General features: G+C 32.9%; 2 protein-coding genes across 2 annotated transcripts; both read left to right on the top strand.

Moving 5' to 3' along the window:
* The first annotated feature begins 2,209 nt into the window (after positions 1–2,209).
* LOC25492166 (increased DNA methylation 1) lies at positions 2,210–6,677 on the top strand. The gene is made up of 17 exons (XM_039833705.1): positions 2,210–2,727; positions 2,833–2,956; positions 3,063–3,155; positions 3,266–3,347; positions 3,428–3,493; positions 3,594–3,646; positions 4,043–4,197; positions 4,348–4,558; positions 4,689–4,746; positions 4,855–4,911; positions 4,998–5,249; positions 5,356–5,420; positions 5,521–5,580; positions 5,676–5,769; positions 5,898–6,038; positions 6,118–6,234; positions 6,471–6,677. The coding sequence occupies exons 1-16, from the start codon at positions 2,388–2,390 to the stop codon at positions 6,205–6,207; spliced, it is 1,941 nt and encodes a 646-aa protein (XP_039689639.1). The 5' UTR covers positions 2,210–2,387; the 3' UTR covers positions 6,208–6,234; positions 6,471–6,677.
* A 6,024-nt stretch (positions 6,678–12,701) lies between these two features.
* Positions 12,702–19,716, top strand: LOC25492168 (outer envelope protein 61). The gene is made up of 11 exons (XM_013600237.3): positions 12,702–12,797; positions 13,471–13,701; positions 15,206–15,262; positions 15,395–15,523; positions 15,811–15,888; positions 15,983–16,053; positions 16,498–16,547; positions 16,668–16,866; positions 16,970–17,528; positions 18,195–18,338; positions 19,136–19,716. The coding sequence occupies exons 1-11, from the start codon at positions 12,702–12,704 to the stop codon at positions 19,280–19,282; spliced, it is 1,761 nt and encodes a 586-aa protein (XP_013455691.1). The 3' UTR covers positions 19,283–19,716.
* Positions 19,717–20,025: the final 309 nt, after the last annotated feature.

Below are 20,025 nucleotides of genomic sequence, written 5' to 3' on the forward strand. Positions count from 1 at the left end.
AGATATTACATAGTGAACTCTCATTGGAAGTGCAAGGGGGACAGGACTGACTTCCGGTTTGTTGAAGGAACCTGTATAAATTGCCTGTGTCTTTCTTTTCTCTTTCTCCCTGTTTTATCCGCTGCATCTAGTTATGAACATCTATTCAGAAGTGGAACTCTATCTGCTTCTGAACTACTTGTTTCAGTTAGGAGAAAAAGATTAAAAAAAAAAAAAAAAAAACACAATTTAACCCCCCCCCCCCCCCCCCCCCCCTTGTGTTTTTCTCACCTTCAACGTATTTATTTAAATGATTAACAAATAAAAACATACCAACATGGGTTGGATTCTTTGGATTTGGAAGGGACTAGTATCCTCTACAACATGGTGAACCTAGGTTCGAATCTTGCTTAAGAGGGTGTATGATAATTCTACAAGTAAGATTGATTATAATAACCTCTGAACCCACTTGGGTTGCTACGGTGGTGTTGGCTTGAGACTTTGGAATGTGCTCCTCTCAAGGTCTCAGATTCGATTCTCACCAATATCAATTTTGATGACTTAATTTACCTTATTCAAAAAAAAAAAATATGAAACTTAAAGAGGAATAATAAGTTATCTTATAAACCTATCATATCCTAACCACAAAATACATAAAAATAAAAAAAAATAAAAACTCTAAGGGCCCGTTTGATTGTTCTGATAGGGAGCCAAAATATGATATCATATCTTTCTTAAATCTCATGTTTGATGCACCAAAGAGATAAGATAAAATAAACTGTTTTCTTATCCTATCTTGTCTTTCCTTTGTAATTTTTATCCTGAGTATAAATTGAGTTAGAAACTATCCTGATAGAATTAGAAGATAATTTCTTATTTATTATCATGATATTCTTCCATTTTTAAAATGTTGTCATTTTTAAAATAATGATATCATGTATTTGTTATTATAACTAGCGAAAAGACGGGCACTCATGTGCCCCTCTTTCCGCTCTTTTTACTGCGCTAACGTTTGAAAATTATTAACCGTGTTTTTTTTTATTAAATTTTGATTTAGATCAAAACTAAAAATATAAATCTTTGTTGTTTTCAAGTTATAACAAACCAAACTAATCATGATTATTTATTTCAATGACACCGACAATATAATAAAAAAATATAATCTAAATTTTTTTTTTTAATGACACCGACAATAAATATTTATATTTTTAGTTTTAATCAAAATCAAAATGTCATTAAAAAAATCCACCGTTCATAATTTTCAAACGTTAGCGCAATAAAAAGAGCGGAAAGATGAACACGTGAGTGCCCAACTTTCCCCTAGTATCTATAACTAAATATGCAAAAAGAAAAAAATATTTGTGTTTTGTTAGTTTTAAGATATTTCAAAATTTTAAAAATATGTATATTAGATTAAAGTAAAAAGTAAATAATCAAAACAAAAAGTAAAATAGATTGCATTTGAAATATTATTAATAAAATAATAAACTATAGTTGCGTGGAGATGATACCCGGTTCACCCACAAAAAATGTTTCAAATACAATATTGTTAGTAGATGGATAACAAATTTTTGAAATAGTATTTCGTGTATTAAATTAAAGTGAATGTTGTGTTTTTATCTCCACAATGAAATACTGAATTGAAATAAATTTTCAAACCTCAAAAGTAAAATAAAATTATTTTTCACCGACATAAATTTTAAATAGGAGCAGAGCCCTTAATAATCTGGAGCTCTGAGAGGTAAATAAAGCATGATAAATAATTGTTTCATCCAGAAATTAAAATTTGGTTCTCCCGACTATTTTATTTGATTTAGCATCAATAGAAAAAAATCATGTTAATTAAGAATAGTATTTAATAATATTTAATTTTCTTTATACAATTAAAAACTTCGTGACAAAATATAAGAGAATGAGATGAAAAAATTCAAATGTATTTGGTCTAAAATTTAGACAAAGTGCATTTGGTAATTAAATTATTTAAAATGATATAAGATAAATTCCTTTTTTAATAATAAAATAATTTTTTAAAAGTATTTTTAAATAAAATTAATTAATTAATGTTTACTTATATTTTATATTGTTTTATTTGTCATTTTTGCTTGTAAATACCCACATTTCTTGTGACTGAAATGTATACAGAGGAAAACAAAAATTCTTCTTCTTTAAAAGTAATAGGTCTTGACAGCAAATTCTATCTCATTTTAATTCTTTTCTTCTCTCTGTCTCATTCACTTTAGTTCTCTTCTTTAACCCAATTCTCAAATTTCCCAAATTCGTCTCAATCCCTAATTCCTCTTTCTTCAACCTTTCCATTATCTCATTGGGAGCGTGCTTCGGTGTTTCTGCGCTGCTCTATTTTGTGTATTAATTATTTTTCATTTAATTGAACTGTTACTATACTATAAATGACGAATGTTAGTGATGCTGAACAATTCGTGATAAAGTATAAAGTACGTACAGGGCACAAGAGAGAGTTTGCCTTTGCACTTAACTCTCACTCTGAGATCGGGATCTCATTGAGTAAAACCCGACCTCGTAAGAACCAAAATATGGTTCCTACTCCTAAACCTAAGAAGACACGAATGTCCAGTTCACAGGAAGAACTAAACGACAATGTTGTTGAAGAAATCTTCACAAAAAATGGTGATGATGATAAGAAGAAATTAAAGAATAAGAAGGTGAACAAAAAGAATAAGAAGGCACCAACTCGAGGGAAAAAGCCAGAGTTTTGTGTGAATTGCAGAGGTTTGTAAATCATATGTTTAGTTTCCCACTCTTTTCTTGATGTGTTTGCATGCCTATTGCATAAAATCTAAGAAGTGATCTTGAAATATTTTTTTCAATTTGAAGATGTCAATGTTGTGTCAGGACTAGTCTATAGTTCATGTGAGGAATCAAAGAATAGTCAACCAGGTCCAAGACATACAACTCAGACCAGTAATAGTCATGTCTCACCAACAACCGCTAATTACAGGTATTTTGTTTGTTTCATAATCATAATTTGATTTACTATATAATGGTACATTATAAAATATCTTTGTTGTGATGGGGATATAACACCCACTATCTAATTATCTCAGATCTCGCAAACCGATTGTGCCTCAAAGTTCATCATACAAAGGAATGAAGTGCATCACATATTGTGATAAGAGTCCCCAGAGACTAACTAGGAAGTACGTTTGATTTTGTTTCTCGAATATAAAACATTTACATCTATTTTTATGGATGTATTAATCTCCTATGTTATAATCTTATCCTTTATTACGTTTTTTAAATTTTATAGGGATCAATGCTTGCATAAGTTGGTGTTTCATGAAAGTGTGTTGAAAGATGGAGCTGCAGTAGGATATTTTGTTGATGGAGAGGTTGCTTTGATGATGACTTGTTCTTACATACATTTTCTTTCACTTTAACTTTCCTGAATATGTTTTTCATGTATTGACAGAAACAATTACATGGAGAAATAAACATAAACAAATTTGGTATTTTGTGTGATTGTTGCAACAAAGTGGTAATTTTTTTTCTTATCATGTAGTATATTTTGTCTCATTTATCAGCTTCGAGTAGACATTGACATTTTTTTTTTGAAAAATAAATAATCAAATGAGCAGGTGAGCCCTTCTAAGTTTGAAGCACATGCAGGTTGGGCATCACGAAGGAAACCGTGAGTCTTTCTTTAAACTTTATTACTAGATGTTGGATACTTGGTATATATATTACCTTGGATTTGAGTGCCTATGAACTTGTCTCCCTAACTTTTAATAGGTCAGTCAAGCAAGCTTGCTCATTCATAGACATTTTTTTTATATATTTGAGTTTTATCTTGTAGAGTCCTTGAAACATGGGGAAAATCACACCCTCCTCAACATGTCTAAGGTCGTAACTGCATGAAAAACGTTGCAATCAAAGACTCGTTATATTTATACATTGGATTTTATCTTCATGATTATATTGTTTTTTCTTTTTTCCCTAAATTTTCATATTTTAGCTCTTATTTATTAATGCCACGAAGAATTCTAGTATGGTGTTTTGGGAATCAACGACTGTTTTCTTATTGTAGTTACTCGCACATACGCACCTCTAATGGAGTCTCACTACATGAGTTGGCCATTAACCGGAGAAATTCTATGTCTGATAGTGATGAACATTGCAGTAGTTGTCAACAAAGAGGGGATCTTTTATGTTGTGATGGATGTCAAAGATCTTTTTACTTAGGTGAAGTATTGATTACTTTATTTATGTTTTTGCATTAATGCAATTTAAGTTTTCTATTGCATCTTTCATCATAATGTTTGCATCTATTATATGTTTATACTTTATTTCATCAAGAGCTAGAATAATAAGTTTGGACTTTTTCATTTGCAGATTGTATTGATCTTAAATCCCAATCAAATAGCAAGTGGTACTGTAAATATTGGCGTAATAAATTCCAAAAGGACAAAAATGTAGAGCATAAAGCAAATGATGTGCCAACTGGAAGGATTGCAGAGGGTGGTCCTTCAAAACAAATAGTCGAGATAAGCACCCTTTCAGTAAAACAGAAAGTGGTTGAGGATAGTTCATGTGCATTGTGCAGGTATTCCTGTTTTATTTTATGAGTTATGTCATGATCATTTTTCTTGTTTTTTTTTTCAATTTGTTGTTTTGTTCTTGATCAACGTTAAAAAAATTATAGTGGCTTAACATAAATTTGTTAAATGTTTTAGCAAACAAGATTTCAACAATAATGAGTTTGGTCCATGGACAGTAATGATTTGTGACCAGGTATTGGTTCATGTGAATCATTGTTTTTCTTGCCTTATTCATAAATTCGTTTCAATTCTCATATCAATAAATGTTTTGATTAAATTACTTTTTTATATGTTCTTGCAGTGTGAGAAGGGATATCATGTTGAGTGTTTGAAGGATCATAACATGGCTAACCTAGAGGTACCAAATGTTCCCTTTTTCCATGATTTTTGCTTTTTTTTATTCAATATTATATACAATTGTTGATAAACGTTTTTCTTCACCAGAAAGTACCTGAAGGTAATTGGTTCTGCAACGTAGATTGTGATGATATTCACATGAAACTAAAGAGTTTTATGGCTCGTGGGGATTCACTTCTTTCAGATTACCTCTTAAATTTGATTAAAAAGAAGCAAGAAAAAAAAGGGTTTGAAACTGAATTAGGTCTTGATATAAAATGGAAGATTTTCAACACGAAGTTGATTGATTCTGGAATTATTACTAGTTCGTTCCTTTTCAATGTTGCTGCTATTTTTCATGTGAGTATATTCTTCTTTCTGTGTTTTACTTTAGTTATAGATATTTGACAGATTTGATTCAATTGAATGCGCAATTTTATTAAGGATTGGAATCTATGTTGTCTAGGAACAATTTGATTCCATAGTTGATACTGGAACAGACATTGATTTAATTCAAGCAATGCTTCGTGGGTAAGAAGCATTTACTTCTTTTTCTAAAGTTGATTTTCTTTTTGGACATTGTCGATCAAGTGAATGGAATTTGCTTCTTTGTTTGGTTGGATTTCTATAGGACGGAGATCGATGATAAATATTATTTTGGTGGAATGTATTGTGCAGTGCTCATTGTCAAGTAAGGCTGAGTGTGAAGTATATATGTTTTTTTGTTAACTGCATATTTCTTTTAAAACAATGCTTGATTTTTGTGTGAATTTCATGGTTTTATAGCCAAGTGGTTGTATCAGCTGGGATTTTTCGCGTGTTTGGAAAAGATGTGGCAGAGCTTCCCTTAGTTGCAACTAAGGCTGAATACAAAGAACAGGTTGTTTTATTTATTTTAGAAATGAATTTGACCTTTCTCCTTAGTGTTTTTTAATTTGAGTAATTATTTGAATTTAAATTGGATTATGTGAAATATTTATTTACGAAAATGTTATTGTTTTCTTTTAGGGTTTCTTTCGTTCCCTATTTTCCTGCATAGAGGATGTACTTATACAATTAAAGGTAAAATGGTTAATTTTACCGGCAGCTCATGAAGCTAAGTCAATGTGGAAAAAAAAATTCGGGTTCACAACGCCCAAACAAGAGTTGGTGAGTAACTTTTTTTTAAGTTTTTTATGGAGTTTCATTTGTTATTACTTATTAAAATTGACTATCACTATCATGGCAGATGAACGATTTTAGGAAATTCTACCATAATTTGATGATATTTGAAGGGACGTCGTTACTACAGAAGAAGTTAGTTCCTCCATCTCAATAAGGGTGTTGAGCAGAATACCCATTTGAAGTATGTACATGATTTATATTTGATGTATAGAAAAGCAATTGATTCTTGTTGCAGTCATAAAAAATTTGCAATACGGGGGGGGGGGGGGATTAGATTTCAAGATAAAGGAAACTCGGACACATGATTTTTAGAAACTTGCAAACTTTGGTGCTAAAATCATTTACTTGTTATAAAACCTATTCATTTCATTTATTGAGTTTATGAATATTCATTTTTGTTGTTAATATGAATCCTAGGGCTTTCAAAACTATGCTGTTGTGGGAAACTTCAATCCTGTCAGAAGTTTGCATTATCAGATAGTGTTTGCTTCAAAGAAGGTTAGCAACATGTGTTGTTTTATGGCAAAGAGGAGTAATAATAGATATCCATCAACAATGGTTTGCGCAAAAGGAGTTTGGGATACCATTTTTAATTGCTTGTGTGGAATCCGACTTTGTGGGGGGGGGGGGTGTAAGGAGAATTTTTTTTTGCATCGTTCAACTCTCTTATAAAAGAGAAAAATAAGTATATTGTATCTCAATTTTATTGTTAACTACTTGTTGGTGTTCATTTGGTTGGAAAGAATGACATTATTTTCAATGTAAAAATGACAAATTAAGTGGAGGTGATTGATAGCATTAAAATATTATTTTGTGTGTGGCTCATTAGTTAGGAGGGCAGACACAAAAATTAGAGAAATGATAAATAGACACACATTTTTTGACACAATAGAGACATCATGGGCAATTTAGACTTTTCAACCTTAAAATATGGGCATTGTTGTAAATACTTCTCACCCCTCTTCTTCCTCTCTTCTCTCTGCGTGTGTAGAATTCGCAATCCTCCTCTCTTCTTCTTCCTCAACACTTACCACTACCATCAACTTTCTTCTTTCCTTGTACCTTCTCTCTTGTCTTCCTCCACCATCTTCCTCACCTCCGTCCAACACGAACCACCATCTCTCTCTTCTCTCTCAGATCTAGATATCAGCCGCCGACACCATCCTCTTCTCCCTCCGTCGCCGGATATCCGTTCATCCGCCTTCCATCATCATCCGTTCTGGACCTCCACTGCCGGCGACATTCACACCACAACCTCCTGTTGTCTAACTTTCATTCATTCTAGATCTCCTATTCATCTGTATTTCTTTGATTCCATTTGTGTTGCAGATCTGAGGAGAATGAGAGGCCGACCATCGAGTTGCAGAGCCGGTGGTGGTACGAAAGAGAAAAGAGAAGGGTTGCAGGGAAATGAAAATAAAAAATAATTAAAAAAACAGCAAGAAAAATGGAGTATAAAGTAACAGTGTTAAAAGAAGGAAAATACAGTATAATGGTGTCTGTATTGTGTCACAAAAAATGTGTTCAGTTATCATTTCTCCAAAAATTATGTATTTTTGGATTGGTGAAATAGTCATTTATCTTATTTTTAAAGTGTGTAATACAATTCTTTTATAATGAGTTTTGAGTAACTCTTATACTTTCATCAATAAACTTTTGCGTATAAAAAACCTGAAAAAGTTTTTTTTTTCCTATAAATTGGAAAGTTTAACGGGAACTCATCCCATTGATAAGAAAAGAAGAAAAAAAATTCTCATCCTTAATTCACACGTTTAAAGTACCTCCAATGGTGAACTTCTCTAAAAGTTACTTTGTGTGTTCTATTAAGTCACACCATCTTGAAACAACTCACTTTTTTTTTTTAATGAACTTGTTTTAGGTCCCATAACTTTACATCACATATTAATACTTTTTTTTGGTCTAGTAGCCTAGTGACTAGAGCTCACACAATTTAATTGTAGAGAAGTGGAGTGTCCGGGGTTCGAACTCCGGCCCCTACATATAATTGTAGGCATTCTCACAATATCAAGTTTTTTTTTATTAAGTTGTTTGAGAAACTATTATTTACTACTACCAAACATGGTTTGTTAGAAGTGTGGGAATTGAGGAACAAAACAACCATGTTGTGCATATTGTTGTCTGGAGACAATAACCAAGACAGAGACAAAAACTAAAATCAAATTGAGGAATTTTAGGATTCAATAAAGGATTTGGATTTAGAGAGATAGTGGGAGGTACTGATGGAACGGTTGATGCGTTGCGAATATAGCAAGTGTACCAAATCGTTTACCAAGTAATAAAGTGATAAGTAGAGTATTGTATCCATAGGGATTGTTCTTTTGTCACAATTCTCGTTACTTATTTTTATAATTTGACGATATAAAAGATAAGGGTTAAAAAGACTTGAAATTTTTATATGTTTGCAACAGAGCAAGTTTACCTGTTTTGGTTGCAAAAAAGTAAGTAGCTGTTAGGATTCTTCGAATCCCCTATGTATATATTGTTGGATAATAAGTATCAGAAATGCCGCGTTTATTTATCTTAGGTAGACTATACAAGTGATGAGGCCGTTGGGACGTTACTAACCTACTTTGGTTTATCCCTCCGATGGCTAACTGCACCTGTTGATCGCACGGTGATCCTTAAGTGCGGGGTCTTGCTAATTCAAAGGTAATTGAAACATAAACTTAAATTTACTTTCCAGTGTTTCCCAAGGCAATGAAGGCCAAGGTTCCCTTAGGTCTGCCCATATATGAATCTTAGGACACTCATAACACACTCTACATGCACTTTCTTAGTAGTTCTAGAAACGGGCAACCCTAATCTACGTCTACCTTCAGCTAAGCACTTGTTTCCCTAATTAATAACTAGATAAATCCTAGTTTCGGTGGGGTACCACCCAGTCTTAATGGTTTTCAGCCACTAAGCACTTACGTCTTAGGGTCGACAATTCATATGACATCTTTGCCTGGTTAATAATCACTTACTCTCTAGACAGATAATTATCAGTAAAGGGATATAAATATCAAGATATAAGCATCTAGTTAGTGATAGCAATATTAGGCCCTATCATAAAAATAAACTACTTCCTAATAAAACTTAATAGCGAACAAAAGAATAAATATATAAAATAAACGACATATTATATTAAATAAATATCCAACAAAAATATATAGATGTTCATCTTAGAACTCCAACCTGAAAAGATTTAGTTACACATGGTAACTAAAAACAAATTACTAAAGATAAAAACATACCGTAGAAAATCAAGGAGAAGATAGATTCTCTCCCGAAGCTCCAAAGTAGCTTTCCTCTTAAACTGCCACAGTTCTGAACGAGAAATTATGAATGAAGAAGACTAGTATTTATAATGGAGATTTCTAACAAGCTTTGGGTTAAAAACGCGGGCTTTACCAACAAAAAGGAATAAAATTACGCCTGCGCCCCTACATTTTGAGATGCTTGGGGTGCATCACATATGCCCTAGGCACATGGCATCATTAAACTTTGCCCTAGGCGCATTCTTGTGTGCTTCCGGGTCCAATTTCTCCGATCTTCGTCGTTTTTAGGTCTTCGTCTTCAACTCACTTGCCTCGGAACTTGGGAACATAATTCCTCCCTATGTAATGTCTCATGGGGCCTCTTGAATCTTCATTCTTGGTCTTCCGAAAGTCTTGACAATTCTTCAGATGTTCTTGATTTGCCGATTTGCATGATTTCTTCGTGAATTACTTCAAAACCCCCCTAAAATTGCTATGTTTCGGGAAAACTAGAATTAAAGACTCAAATATAGAAAACATCACAAAAGTCCCGAAATTATAGGCAATCGTTCTAATACTCCTCATTTTTGCAGCTAAAACCTACTGAAAATGACTAAAAAACATGCTAAGAATAATGTAATTTGACCTGTCATCACTCTCTTCTTGTGTTTTTCTCACCTTCAGCAAATTCATTGACACATTCAACAAGACTTGATAGAACATATATGGGAACGTTTTGGGCATGAGAATATCCACATCTAAAAATTATTTTAAACGTTCATTATGTTTTATGCTAGTAGTTTATTTTAACGTTTATCTATTTTTTATTGTATTTTCTTATAACTTATTTGTGTCAAGTAGTACGTTATTTAATATATTTTCATTTGATTTTTTTTTTTTTTTGGATATTTTGATTCATTTTAAGTATGGGAGCCCTTAATATGGACCTCTTTTATTAGGGTCCATCCGTGGTCCTTACAAATTGACCCGCTGTAGCAGGTAGTTTTTGTTCCTTCCATTTTTATTTTTTTATGATCTCTTCCTTCTCATTTTACACAGTAAATTGAGAAAAAAAAAAGTAAAGGTTGTTGGGTTGGGTATTATGTTGGAAACCACCGCCACTACCACTTAATTCCACAATTCACGACAACAAATTTACATGGCTGAAATGTAAAATGAAAGAATAATCCAATTTCCAACAAATCTAACTCACTATTTTTTTCTACACCTTCAATTTCATCCTTCAAAGGCTGACGAAAAACAACAACAACAAACAATGAATCACAATTGACACAGCAAAATCAACAAAAGTGTTCGTTGGATACTTCCAAAAGCACGGTAATATCCTTGAAGCCGTTGTCATTTCCGACTAGCTTATCAACAGATTCAAATGCTAAGACATCCTTGTTTGATCAAATTACATTTACACCCAGTAAATTCATTCCCAATTTTTAATTTGATCTAATAGTGATAAGAAAGATTAGCATTCAAGGAAGTATATGCATGGAAGAAGGCTTGCGAGGAACCAAGTGTGAATATCACTGGACACCAAAGCACACCTTCTCTTCTAGGTGCTGGCTCACGATGGTCTTCTAGCATGGAAGAAGGATATGAAATGTGAAATGGAGCGAAGAAATAGAAGGGAAATGTAAAAGTGATTTCTGCAGCTTAAATCAGAAAGGAACAAAATCTACCTATTATTGTAGGTCAATTAGGAAGGACCATGGGTGGACCATAATAAAAGAGGTCCATATTAGGGGCTCCCTTTAAGTATATTGTGAGATACATTTTATATATTTTGATTATACATTTTATATATTAATTTAAAATATAATTTGGAGTATATGGTAAGATTAGTGGGATCCATTTTAAGTTTTGGAAAAGTGGTATGGATATTTAAAAAACGTAATTGAGTTTTTTTTGAACAAATCAAAATGGAATATATTACTCAGAAACAGAGTGATTCACCCCGCACAAGGTGTGCTAAAGTGATGAATCCTCTAATATCTGTTACAACACCACATCACCTAAAAATAAAGATGCCACCACCTAAACATAAAAGACGAAAACAACTTAAATCACACCCATACAATAAAGGGGATGTCTCCACCAATCGTAAAAGCCAAAAGAAATAGGCTCAAGATTCGAAGATAGCCAGAGAAAAGAATTTAACTTAACTTTTTCAACAATATGTAACAGATCAATAACCGTATCATAGAAAACACGGTTGTTTCTCTCCTTCCATATTGCCCAAACACAAGCAAGCCAAATAACCTTAAAAAACACGTGAGTAGATCTAGGCAAACCCGCCAAGTGAGTAAACTGAATGTAATGGTCCTTAATAGAACCTGGATGAACAAAAGAAAACCCAAGCCAGTGACAAAGTAAGACCCAGACTCTTCCAAAAGATTCGCAACCAATGAAGAGATGACATGTCATTTCGGATAATCCACACCCTCCAACACACAAATTGTCGTTTGGTTGAAGAATGAGACGACGCACCAAATTTGCTCTTGTAGGAATTCTGTCTTGTAGCAACCGCCAAGCAAAAGGCGACACTTTTTTCGGAACCAATTTGTGCTACACATCAATAAAATCCTCATCGGCCAACTGTTCTTCAGAATTTGTGAGAAAATGATAAGTCCCACCAACACTACATCCATGAAGAGGATCTAATAACCACCTTCAACGATCATGAATATTAACCTGCAAAACAATGTTATCCAGCAAAGTGATACACTCCCTCATACTCTCCTCCTCCCAGGCTAATAACCGCCGTCTCCAAACTCACCCATTGCCGCCCTCAACCCACCTAAAAAATGTAATTGAGTTGTTTAAATAAAAGCATTAAGTAATATATAGTATCATGTGAGAACCGTTTATACCATATAGATGTGTGCTCTAACCTCTCAATTAACAAAAATAGGTAAAAAAAAAAAAAAAACATGTATACTGTTGAAAAAGATAAATGACTAAAACAAACATTAGATAAAAAGATTAAAAAAAAAAAAAAAGTAAAACAAATATGAGATAAATAAAAGATAAATTAAAAAAAAAAATACAATTTTAGCTGTATAGTTGGAGTGTATTATAAAAGAAAAACCAACCGCATATCCATCTCTACTTTCTCAATTTATTTTTCTCTTTCTTTTCTTCTTTTCAACTTTGGTAGGCGCACCTCTAAATTTTGTTTCATATATTCATTCTCTTCGTACTTTCCCTATATCTCAATCCAACACTTTTTCAAATAACCCATAACTACAATCTTCATTAACCTTTCCAACTTAAAAAGTAGAAAGAGAAAATCACAAACAACACACTTTCTCTCTCATCGTTTTCGTTTTCGTTTTCAATCTCAATTTTCGATCGATTTTGATCATAATTCAAAATGTTTAACGGTATGATGGATCCTGATTTGATCCGAATCGCTCAAGAACAGATGAGTCGTATGACACCTGCTGATATGGCCAGGATCCAACAACAGGTTTTTTTTTTTTTTTTTTTTTTGCATGTTGATTTGTAGAATTATGATCCATAATTGTTGTTATAATGTTATAAGAAACTCAATTTCATTGTTAATTCACCAATCTTAGTTTGTGACAATTCAATAGTTTTTATTGTTTTGGTTTGATCTTGTTGTATGGTTTTTTAATTGATCTTGGAGATTTAAATTTGAATGTTTATGATAGATTTTCAATCGCAGATCGCGGAAAATAGTTGTTTGTTTAAATTCCGCTGCACAACGGTGCTATAGCCACAATTTGAAGATAGTTTGTGCTAAATACATTAGTGATTTGTTCAAATTCTGCAATGTTATATAGCTATAATGCTGTTGTAGCTGTTATTTAACAAAATTGGATATCTTGCATCGGTTTTTTGAGGCCGAATATAGGATTAGGACGTTTTGCCTCCAAAATTGATTCTAATTTAAATTTGAAATTCGAGCTTTTGATTATAGAATTGATTTTTGCACTCAAATTTATTGTTGAACACACTTTTGATTCTAGTATTGAATTTGAATGTTTAAGATATTATGCATTGTTTTTTGAAGCCGAGTCTTGGTATTTAGGATTAGGACTTTTTGCGTTTAAAAGTATACGTTCTTATTGATATAATGTGGAGACTTATTGATGTGTTTTGTTGTTTTGGAAATATAGATGATGTCTAATCCAGAGTTGATGAGGATGGCTTCAGAAAGCATGAAGAATATGAATCCTCAAGATTTTAAAATGGCGGCTGAACAGTTAAAGCATACACGGCCTGAAGAGATGGCTGAGATTGGTCAGAAGATGGCTAATGCATCTCCCGAAGAAGTAGCAGCTATGCGTGCTCATGCTGATGCTCAGGTCAAATATCAATTGAGTGGGGCTGAGATGTTGAAGAACCAGGTCAGTAGTAATATATATCAGGTGTCTTTGTAAAACATGAAATGCAAGCCATGGTCTTTTTTATTTTCTTTTTTATATTGATGCGTGTGACATGAGATGAATCCGAAGGATACAAGAAGTTTGGAGTAAGTTCCACAATTCTCGTAGCACACCCTTTGTAATTTCAAAGTGTCGCTGAGAATTGGGAATCTATCACATTGCGATTTTTCATGATGGAAGCATGGTATCTGACTATCTGCATATATTGGTCCTTAATTTTTAATTTTCTGCTGAAAAACCAAATTATGAAGCCATGAGAAAAACCCTTTTCCTCAATTGTTTCAGCTTCAAGAAGGATCCATAAATGGAATTACATTTGAATAAAGTAGCTTCCATAGAATGATAGAATGAATGGTTTGATCGGAAATATACATGGGCTCTGTTTGGTAAGGCCACACAGTTAGCTTATAGCTTATAGCTTATAAGCTCGTTTGACAAAAAAAGCTCTGTTTGGTAATGGTTTTTCACCACGAGCTTATAAGCTATTTTTCAGACGCTATTCCAAGTAGCGTTTGAGATTATAGCTTATTGTTTTTTCTTCCACTTTTGCCCTTACTAATTTATCTAAAATCCCCTTTTACCCTTTATAATTTATTATAATATAACTAATAGATATAATTACCTTATAAACATCCATAGCCTTACCTTATAATTACTCGTTTTGATCTATTGCATTCTCTTGTATTCTCGGTGCAACTGCAATATAGCTCCAGTGCAATATATTATTTTTTTTCATAAATAAAATGACCATTGCCTTCAGTTTAAATAAATATTTTTTTATGAATTAAGTTATATTTTTTTTTCATAAAAAGGACACATTTAATTTTTTTTGGTTACGTTTAAATTCTTTTTGTTAGGCTTAAATTGTTTTTATGAAGGGTGTTAGGCTTAAGCTATTTTTCATATATCATTTCACGTCTACATTTTTTTACGTCTAAATCATTTAAAACCCTAGTTAAAATAATCACATTTTAATACTTTTTCTAGGCTTAAATTCACTAAACTCTTTATACTTTATTGACATGCTTATTTTATTTTTTAAAGAAATATACTTTTTTTTGTTTTGTCCAAATCTTTCCAATGATAATGCATAAAAAATATATTAAATTAATAAATTATAAACACTTAAATATTAATTAATATAAATATTACTATGAAATAAGATTGTCCTTTTATGTCATTTTACATTTATAAGTTAGTTGAACCACTAATTTTACCAAACACTTCAACTAGCTTATCAGCTATAAGTCATCAACTATAAGCTATAAGCTATAAGCTATCAGCTACCTTATAAATTATCCGCTATTTTTACCAAACAGAGCCATGGTGTCATTGCATAAAGATATGAAGTGTTACTCTTTGTATGACCCTAATAACTGATTACAATTTTTTATTTTCTGTTAAACCAGTTGGTGTACTGTCTAATCTAGCGTTTGTCTTGATGATTTAAAATAAAATTGTACAGGGAAATGCACTTCACAGTCAAGGAAAGTTCGATGAAGCTTTGCAGAAGTATAAGCTGGTAGGTGAACTTTACTTAACTGTTACCTTCGCACCTTTTTTTTCTTCTTCTTCTTATTTATCTCTATTTTGAGACTAAAGGAAATTATCAGTTTTAAAGTCTATCATGTTTTAATTTAATTTTACATTCCAGGCTAAGGAAAACATTAAAGAGATTCCATCTTTTCAAAGTAGAAAGCTTCTTTTGGCGCTTTCACTAAACTTGATGTCCTGTTACTTGAAGACAAGGCAGTATGAAGAATGCATAAATGAAGGTTCTGAGGTACACATAATTCCTTTCATTTTGTCATTGCAATGGGATGTTAATTGTAAATTTTAACTGTCATCTCCAACATGTAAGCAGTGAGATTATTTTGGGAAATTTTATCAGCCAAGGAGACTATAAAGAAATTTACATAATAATTGTATTATGTAAAAGTAGGATTGCTACTCTACTCTGATACAATGCAAATATTATATTTGATTTTAACCGGCTATGAATTTACTTTCAATTCTGAAAATTGACTGTTTCATCCCAGCAATGCATTAATGCTCTTCTAACTATGGTAGGTTTTAGTATATGATGCAAAGAACCTCAAGGCTCTTTATCGAAGAGGTCAAGCGTATAAGGAACTAGGCCAGCTACATGTAAGCTTCAAGTGACTCAAATAGCTCTTCGTATTAGAATTGTCAGTGTATGTTTGTTCACTTCAATATTTAATGGCATTCCTGGTTTGTGTAGGAAGCCGTTTCTGATTTGAGCAATGCAGTTGAAGTGTCTTCTGGCGATGATACAATTGCAGATCTTTTACGGTGTGATCTTGCTCCCTTTCACATACACGCATCTCTCATAGGAACATAATTATTTGTTCATCTACATACGACATATATGATACATCTATATTTGTGACTGTTGTGATTGACAATTTTCTAATTATGGGTGGCTTTCATCAAATTCTACAATCAATTAATCGTTCAATCAATCAATGTAAACAATGGATTGGATGCTGAACTAAGTATATCTGTAATGTGTTCACAGTTTTGTTTTTTCGATTGAATATTGAGTGTCCTCTAATAAAGGAGTTGATACGGTTGAAGTAAACTGGTGTTCTTCCTCTATTCCTCTTCTGTAATTAATTAGAGGATATAATTGTTATTCTTTTTTTAAAAAAGGGGGGAACTCGGTCATTAGAGTTTGGAGTAAACTGGTCTTTAGAGTTTGGACTCCTGTTTGATGTCATCAACTGTTTGTTTCAGGGATACCAAGGAACAGTTGATAAAGGAAGGTGGTGATCGTGCACCCAGAAGTATGTGTTCCCGTCCTCTTTTCCTTTTGACCCCTTCATTTACTCCTAGCCTCCCTTAAGTTTATGGCTCTAAATTTTTAATGGATGTTAGATTTAACCTTTTTTAAATCGTGCATGTAGAATTAGTAATTGAAGAAATAACTGAAGAAGACGAGAATGTGCCTTCTGGAAACAACAGAAGCTCTTCTTCTGAACAAAAAGTTGATCAACCAAAAAAGTTTGGTGACTCTTCTAAGAGTAAAAGTATAGCTAACAATGGGAATCCAAAATCAACTTCAGAGAGTTTAGATGCACTGAAAAAAGATCCAGAAGCCATCAGGTAGTTGGAATTTTCGTAAATGTGGGAAGCACATTTTGTTTTAATGTTTTTACAATAATCATTAATCTACAAGATTGATTCACTGTCTCTTTTTATTCTACAGATCATTCCAAAACTTCATTTCAAATGTCGATCCTGCCACTCTGGCTTCTTTAAATAATGGACAATCCAAAGATGTGTCTCCAGATATGATTAAAGCATCCTCGGAAATGATTGGCAAGATGTCACCTGAGGAACTTCAGAAAATGCTTGACATGGCATCTTCATTTCAAGGGGACAATCCATTTTTTGGAGGAGGTTCCTCTAATTCTCCTTTCAACCCAGGATCTATTCCTCCCAACGTGACACCCGATATGTTTAAAACTGCAAGTGATATGATGAGTAAAATGCCACCAGATGAGCTTAAGAAGATGTTTGAAATGGCATCCTTACTGAAAGGGAAAGAATCTATTCCATCATCAGCAGCTGTGGACAAGAATGAAAGAAATGTTTCACAGTCAAACTTCCCATCCTCAAGCACCACTCGTGCTTTTGGAGAACCAAGTTCTTCTAACAATGCGTTTTCAAATATTAGAAATGCTTCAGAGCCAAACTTCCCATCCTCAAGTATTGATTTACAAGAACAGATGAGAAACCAGATGAAAGATCCAGCTATGCGGCAGGTATGTTCATAAAGCGCATGAAATTATCAGCATCCTTCCTCTACATGCCTGTCTAGAATAATTGCAACCAAATTTTATCTTTCACCTCTCTCATGTTACTAGTCAGTACTCCCTCTAGTCTTGTATACAGTATACCAGTGATAAAATATTTAAAATTGGTGTTCTTAAATATAAGCAAAATTCAACTATCAATTCTGTTTAATCATTTAATGTTGTTATTCCAAAATTTCTCTTGAATTAAATTTTAATTCATCTTTCCAATTATATTTATATATTATATTGCAAAAAATGTGAGGAATGCCAAAAGTTGCAGTTTTGTTTAACATGAGAAGACGAACAAAATAAGATATATGATTATTTTTTCATCACTTAGATGCAGTTAACCAACTTTTCTTAAGAGGTGTGCATCATTTTTTTTTAAATTAAATATTTGACCCGAGGGAGTTATTGGTAATTTCTGATTAAGTATACCCTTTAATTGTTTACTTTGGTTTTTAGTCGTTACATTCCATGTCTGAGATTTACTTTCATCCTGGTCAATGTTGTGCACTTGTGTTTTTCTTTCCGGAAGTACTATTCATAATTTATATCTTGCACACATTCTGATGTTCAGTATTATTATGTTTGTTTCCTTATTTTAATTTCTAAGTTTATGTTGTTTTGCAGATGTTCACATCAATGGTTAAAAATATGAGCCCAGAAGTGATGGCAAACATGGGAGAGCAATTTGGTTTCAAGCTTTCACCAGAAGAAGCAGCAAAAGCTCAGCAGGCGATGTCATCCTTATCACCAGAGAACTTGGATAAAATGGTATCTTCTTTTCCAAAGTCTAAAGTTATATAAATTTGTATTCATCAATAAAATTATGCACCTAAGATTAACAAGATGGTAAGATGAAGGTGTGGCCATACTAGGAAATGTAACAAAATGTGAGAGTATATGAGCTTGTAAAACATTTGAATACAAGTACAAGATAATTCTGCGGCTAACTTTACACACTTTTCTGTAACTGGTTGATATTACTTACGAGTTTGAGCCTGTGCAGAATAACAAATACATTGGGTTTCTGCTAGCTGTCCCAGTGTTTCCAATGGGTGGGATGGCACATGGCACAAAAATCTGCCATGGTGCCGCATGGTTTAGATTTGCAACACGGGTCCTAGCATGTCATCAGTGCCATGCCTAGTAGGGCCATGGGGTGCCTCCCGTAGTATTAGGATACATAATAAAGGAGAATTAGAGCAGTTAAGATTAGCTAGAGATGTATCACGTACATGGATATAGAGGAACTCTTCACATATGTAGACACCTGCTTGGTAGAGCAGTGACTCTATTGGTCAAGGGAAAACCATCAGAGGAGGGATCTCTCTCTATTCAGATATGTAAACACTTGGTAAATAGAGTAATGACTCTGTTGTTGAAGGGGAAACTATCATAAAGGGATTTCTCTTATTCTTTCAATTCAATTTCTTTGGTTCCTATCCTAACACATAGCTACCACTTTATTTTAGAATAAAATAACATTGGTGTTATGTTCCTTGAAATTGTTTAGTTTCAGTTATTTTGTTATACTAGAACTGAGATGAACCTTTTCATTGTCTTGACAGATGCTTTGGGCGGACAGGCTTCAAAGAGGAGCTGAATGTGCTAAAAGAACAAAGAATTGGTTGCTAGGAAGATCAGGCCTTGTCTTCGCAATATGCATGCTCATTTTGGCTTTCATTCTTAACCGGTCAGGTTTCATTGGTAGCTAGAATAAGTGTTGCATATTATATGAGTTTCCTTAGTGGTTCAAACTCCGGCATGGCCTTGTGAGGCAAAATGATTGAATGTCATATCTGCCAAAGTAACCAAGGAGAGAAGAGGTTGAAACATAGTAACATACCATTGATTATTTGGAAAGCAATGCCATAATGTTGTCTCAACAGATTTTACAAATTGAGGATGTGATTGACACTTTATTTCCCTCTCTGTAATATATTAGCTTTTGAATTATTTAATGTTTATCATGTAGTACTAGGAAGAATCCTTCCATTCAGTAAATTTAGTCATTGCCATACCCTAATTTTAATGCTTGTAGTTGTAACATTCACTCCGGTAGCCAAGGTTTGTGGAATCATTTCTGAATTTTTCATCTACTGCTGCACGGAAACGCGTTATGTATCTAATTTACACTTATTTGTTTTCAGCACACATATGAAGCTTTACTAATTAAGAACCTAATTCTAAATGGATGTCAAGGTCAATGTCACATGATTGATTAAATCATTTGTCATCTCATCACAGTATCTTTTTTTTTTTGAAGGAATCTCATCACATTATCCATACCATAATTTAAGGGAATATCTAAAGGTCATATATTTTTCTTTAGAAATTTGTCCTTGATCCAAATATTTTCAAATTTAAAGTTAAACCTTTATCTTATGTTTTTTTTTTTAAGCTAAACCTTTATCTATATCTATGTTATATAAAGGAGGAGCAAAATGGATTCTCTCCT

This window comes from Medicago truncatula, chromosome 4 (assembly GCF_003473485.1).
Source record: "Medicago truncatula cultivar Jemalong A17 chromosome 4, MtrunA17r5.0-ANR, whole genome shotgun sequence".
NCBI classification, from domain to species: Eukaryota; Viridiplantae; Streptophyta; class Magnoliopsida; order Fabales; family Fabaceae; genus Medicago; species Medicago truncatula.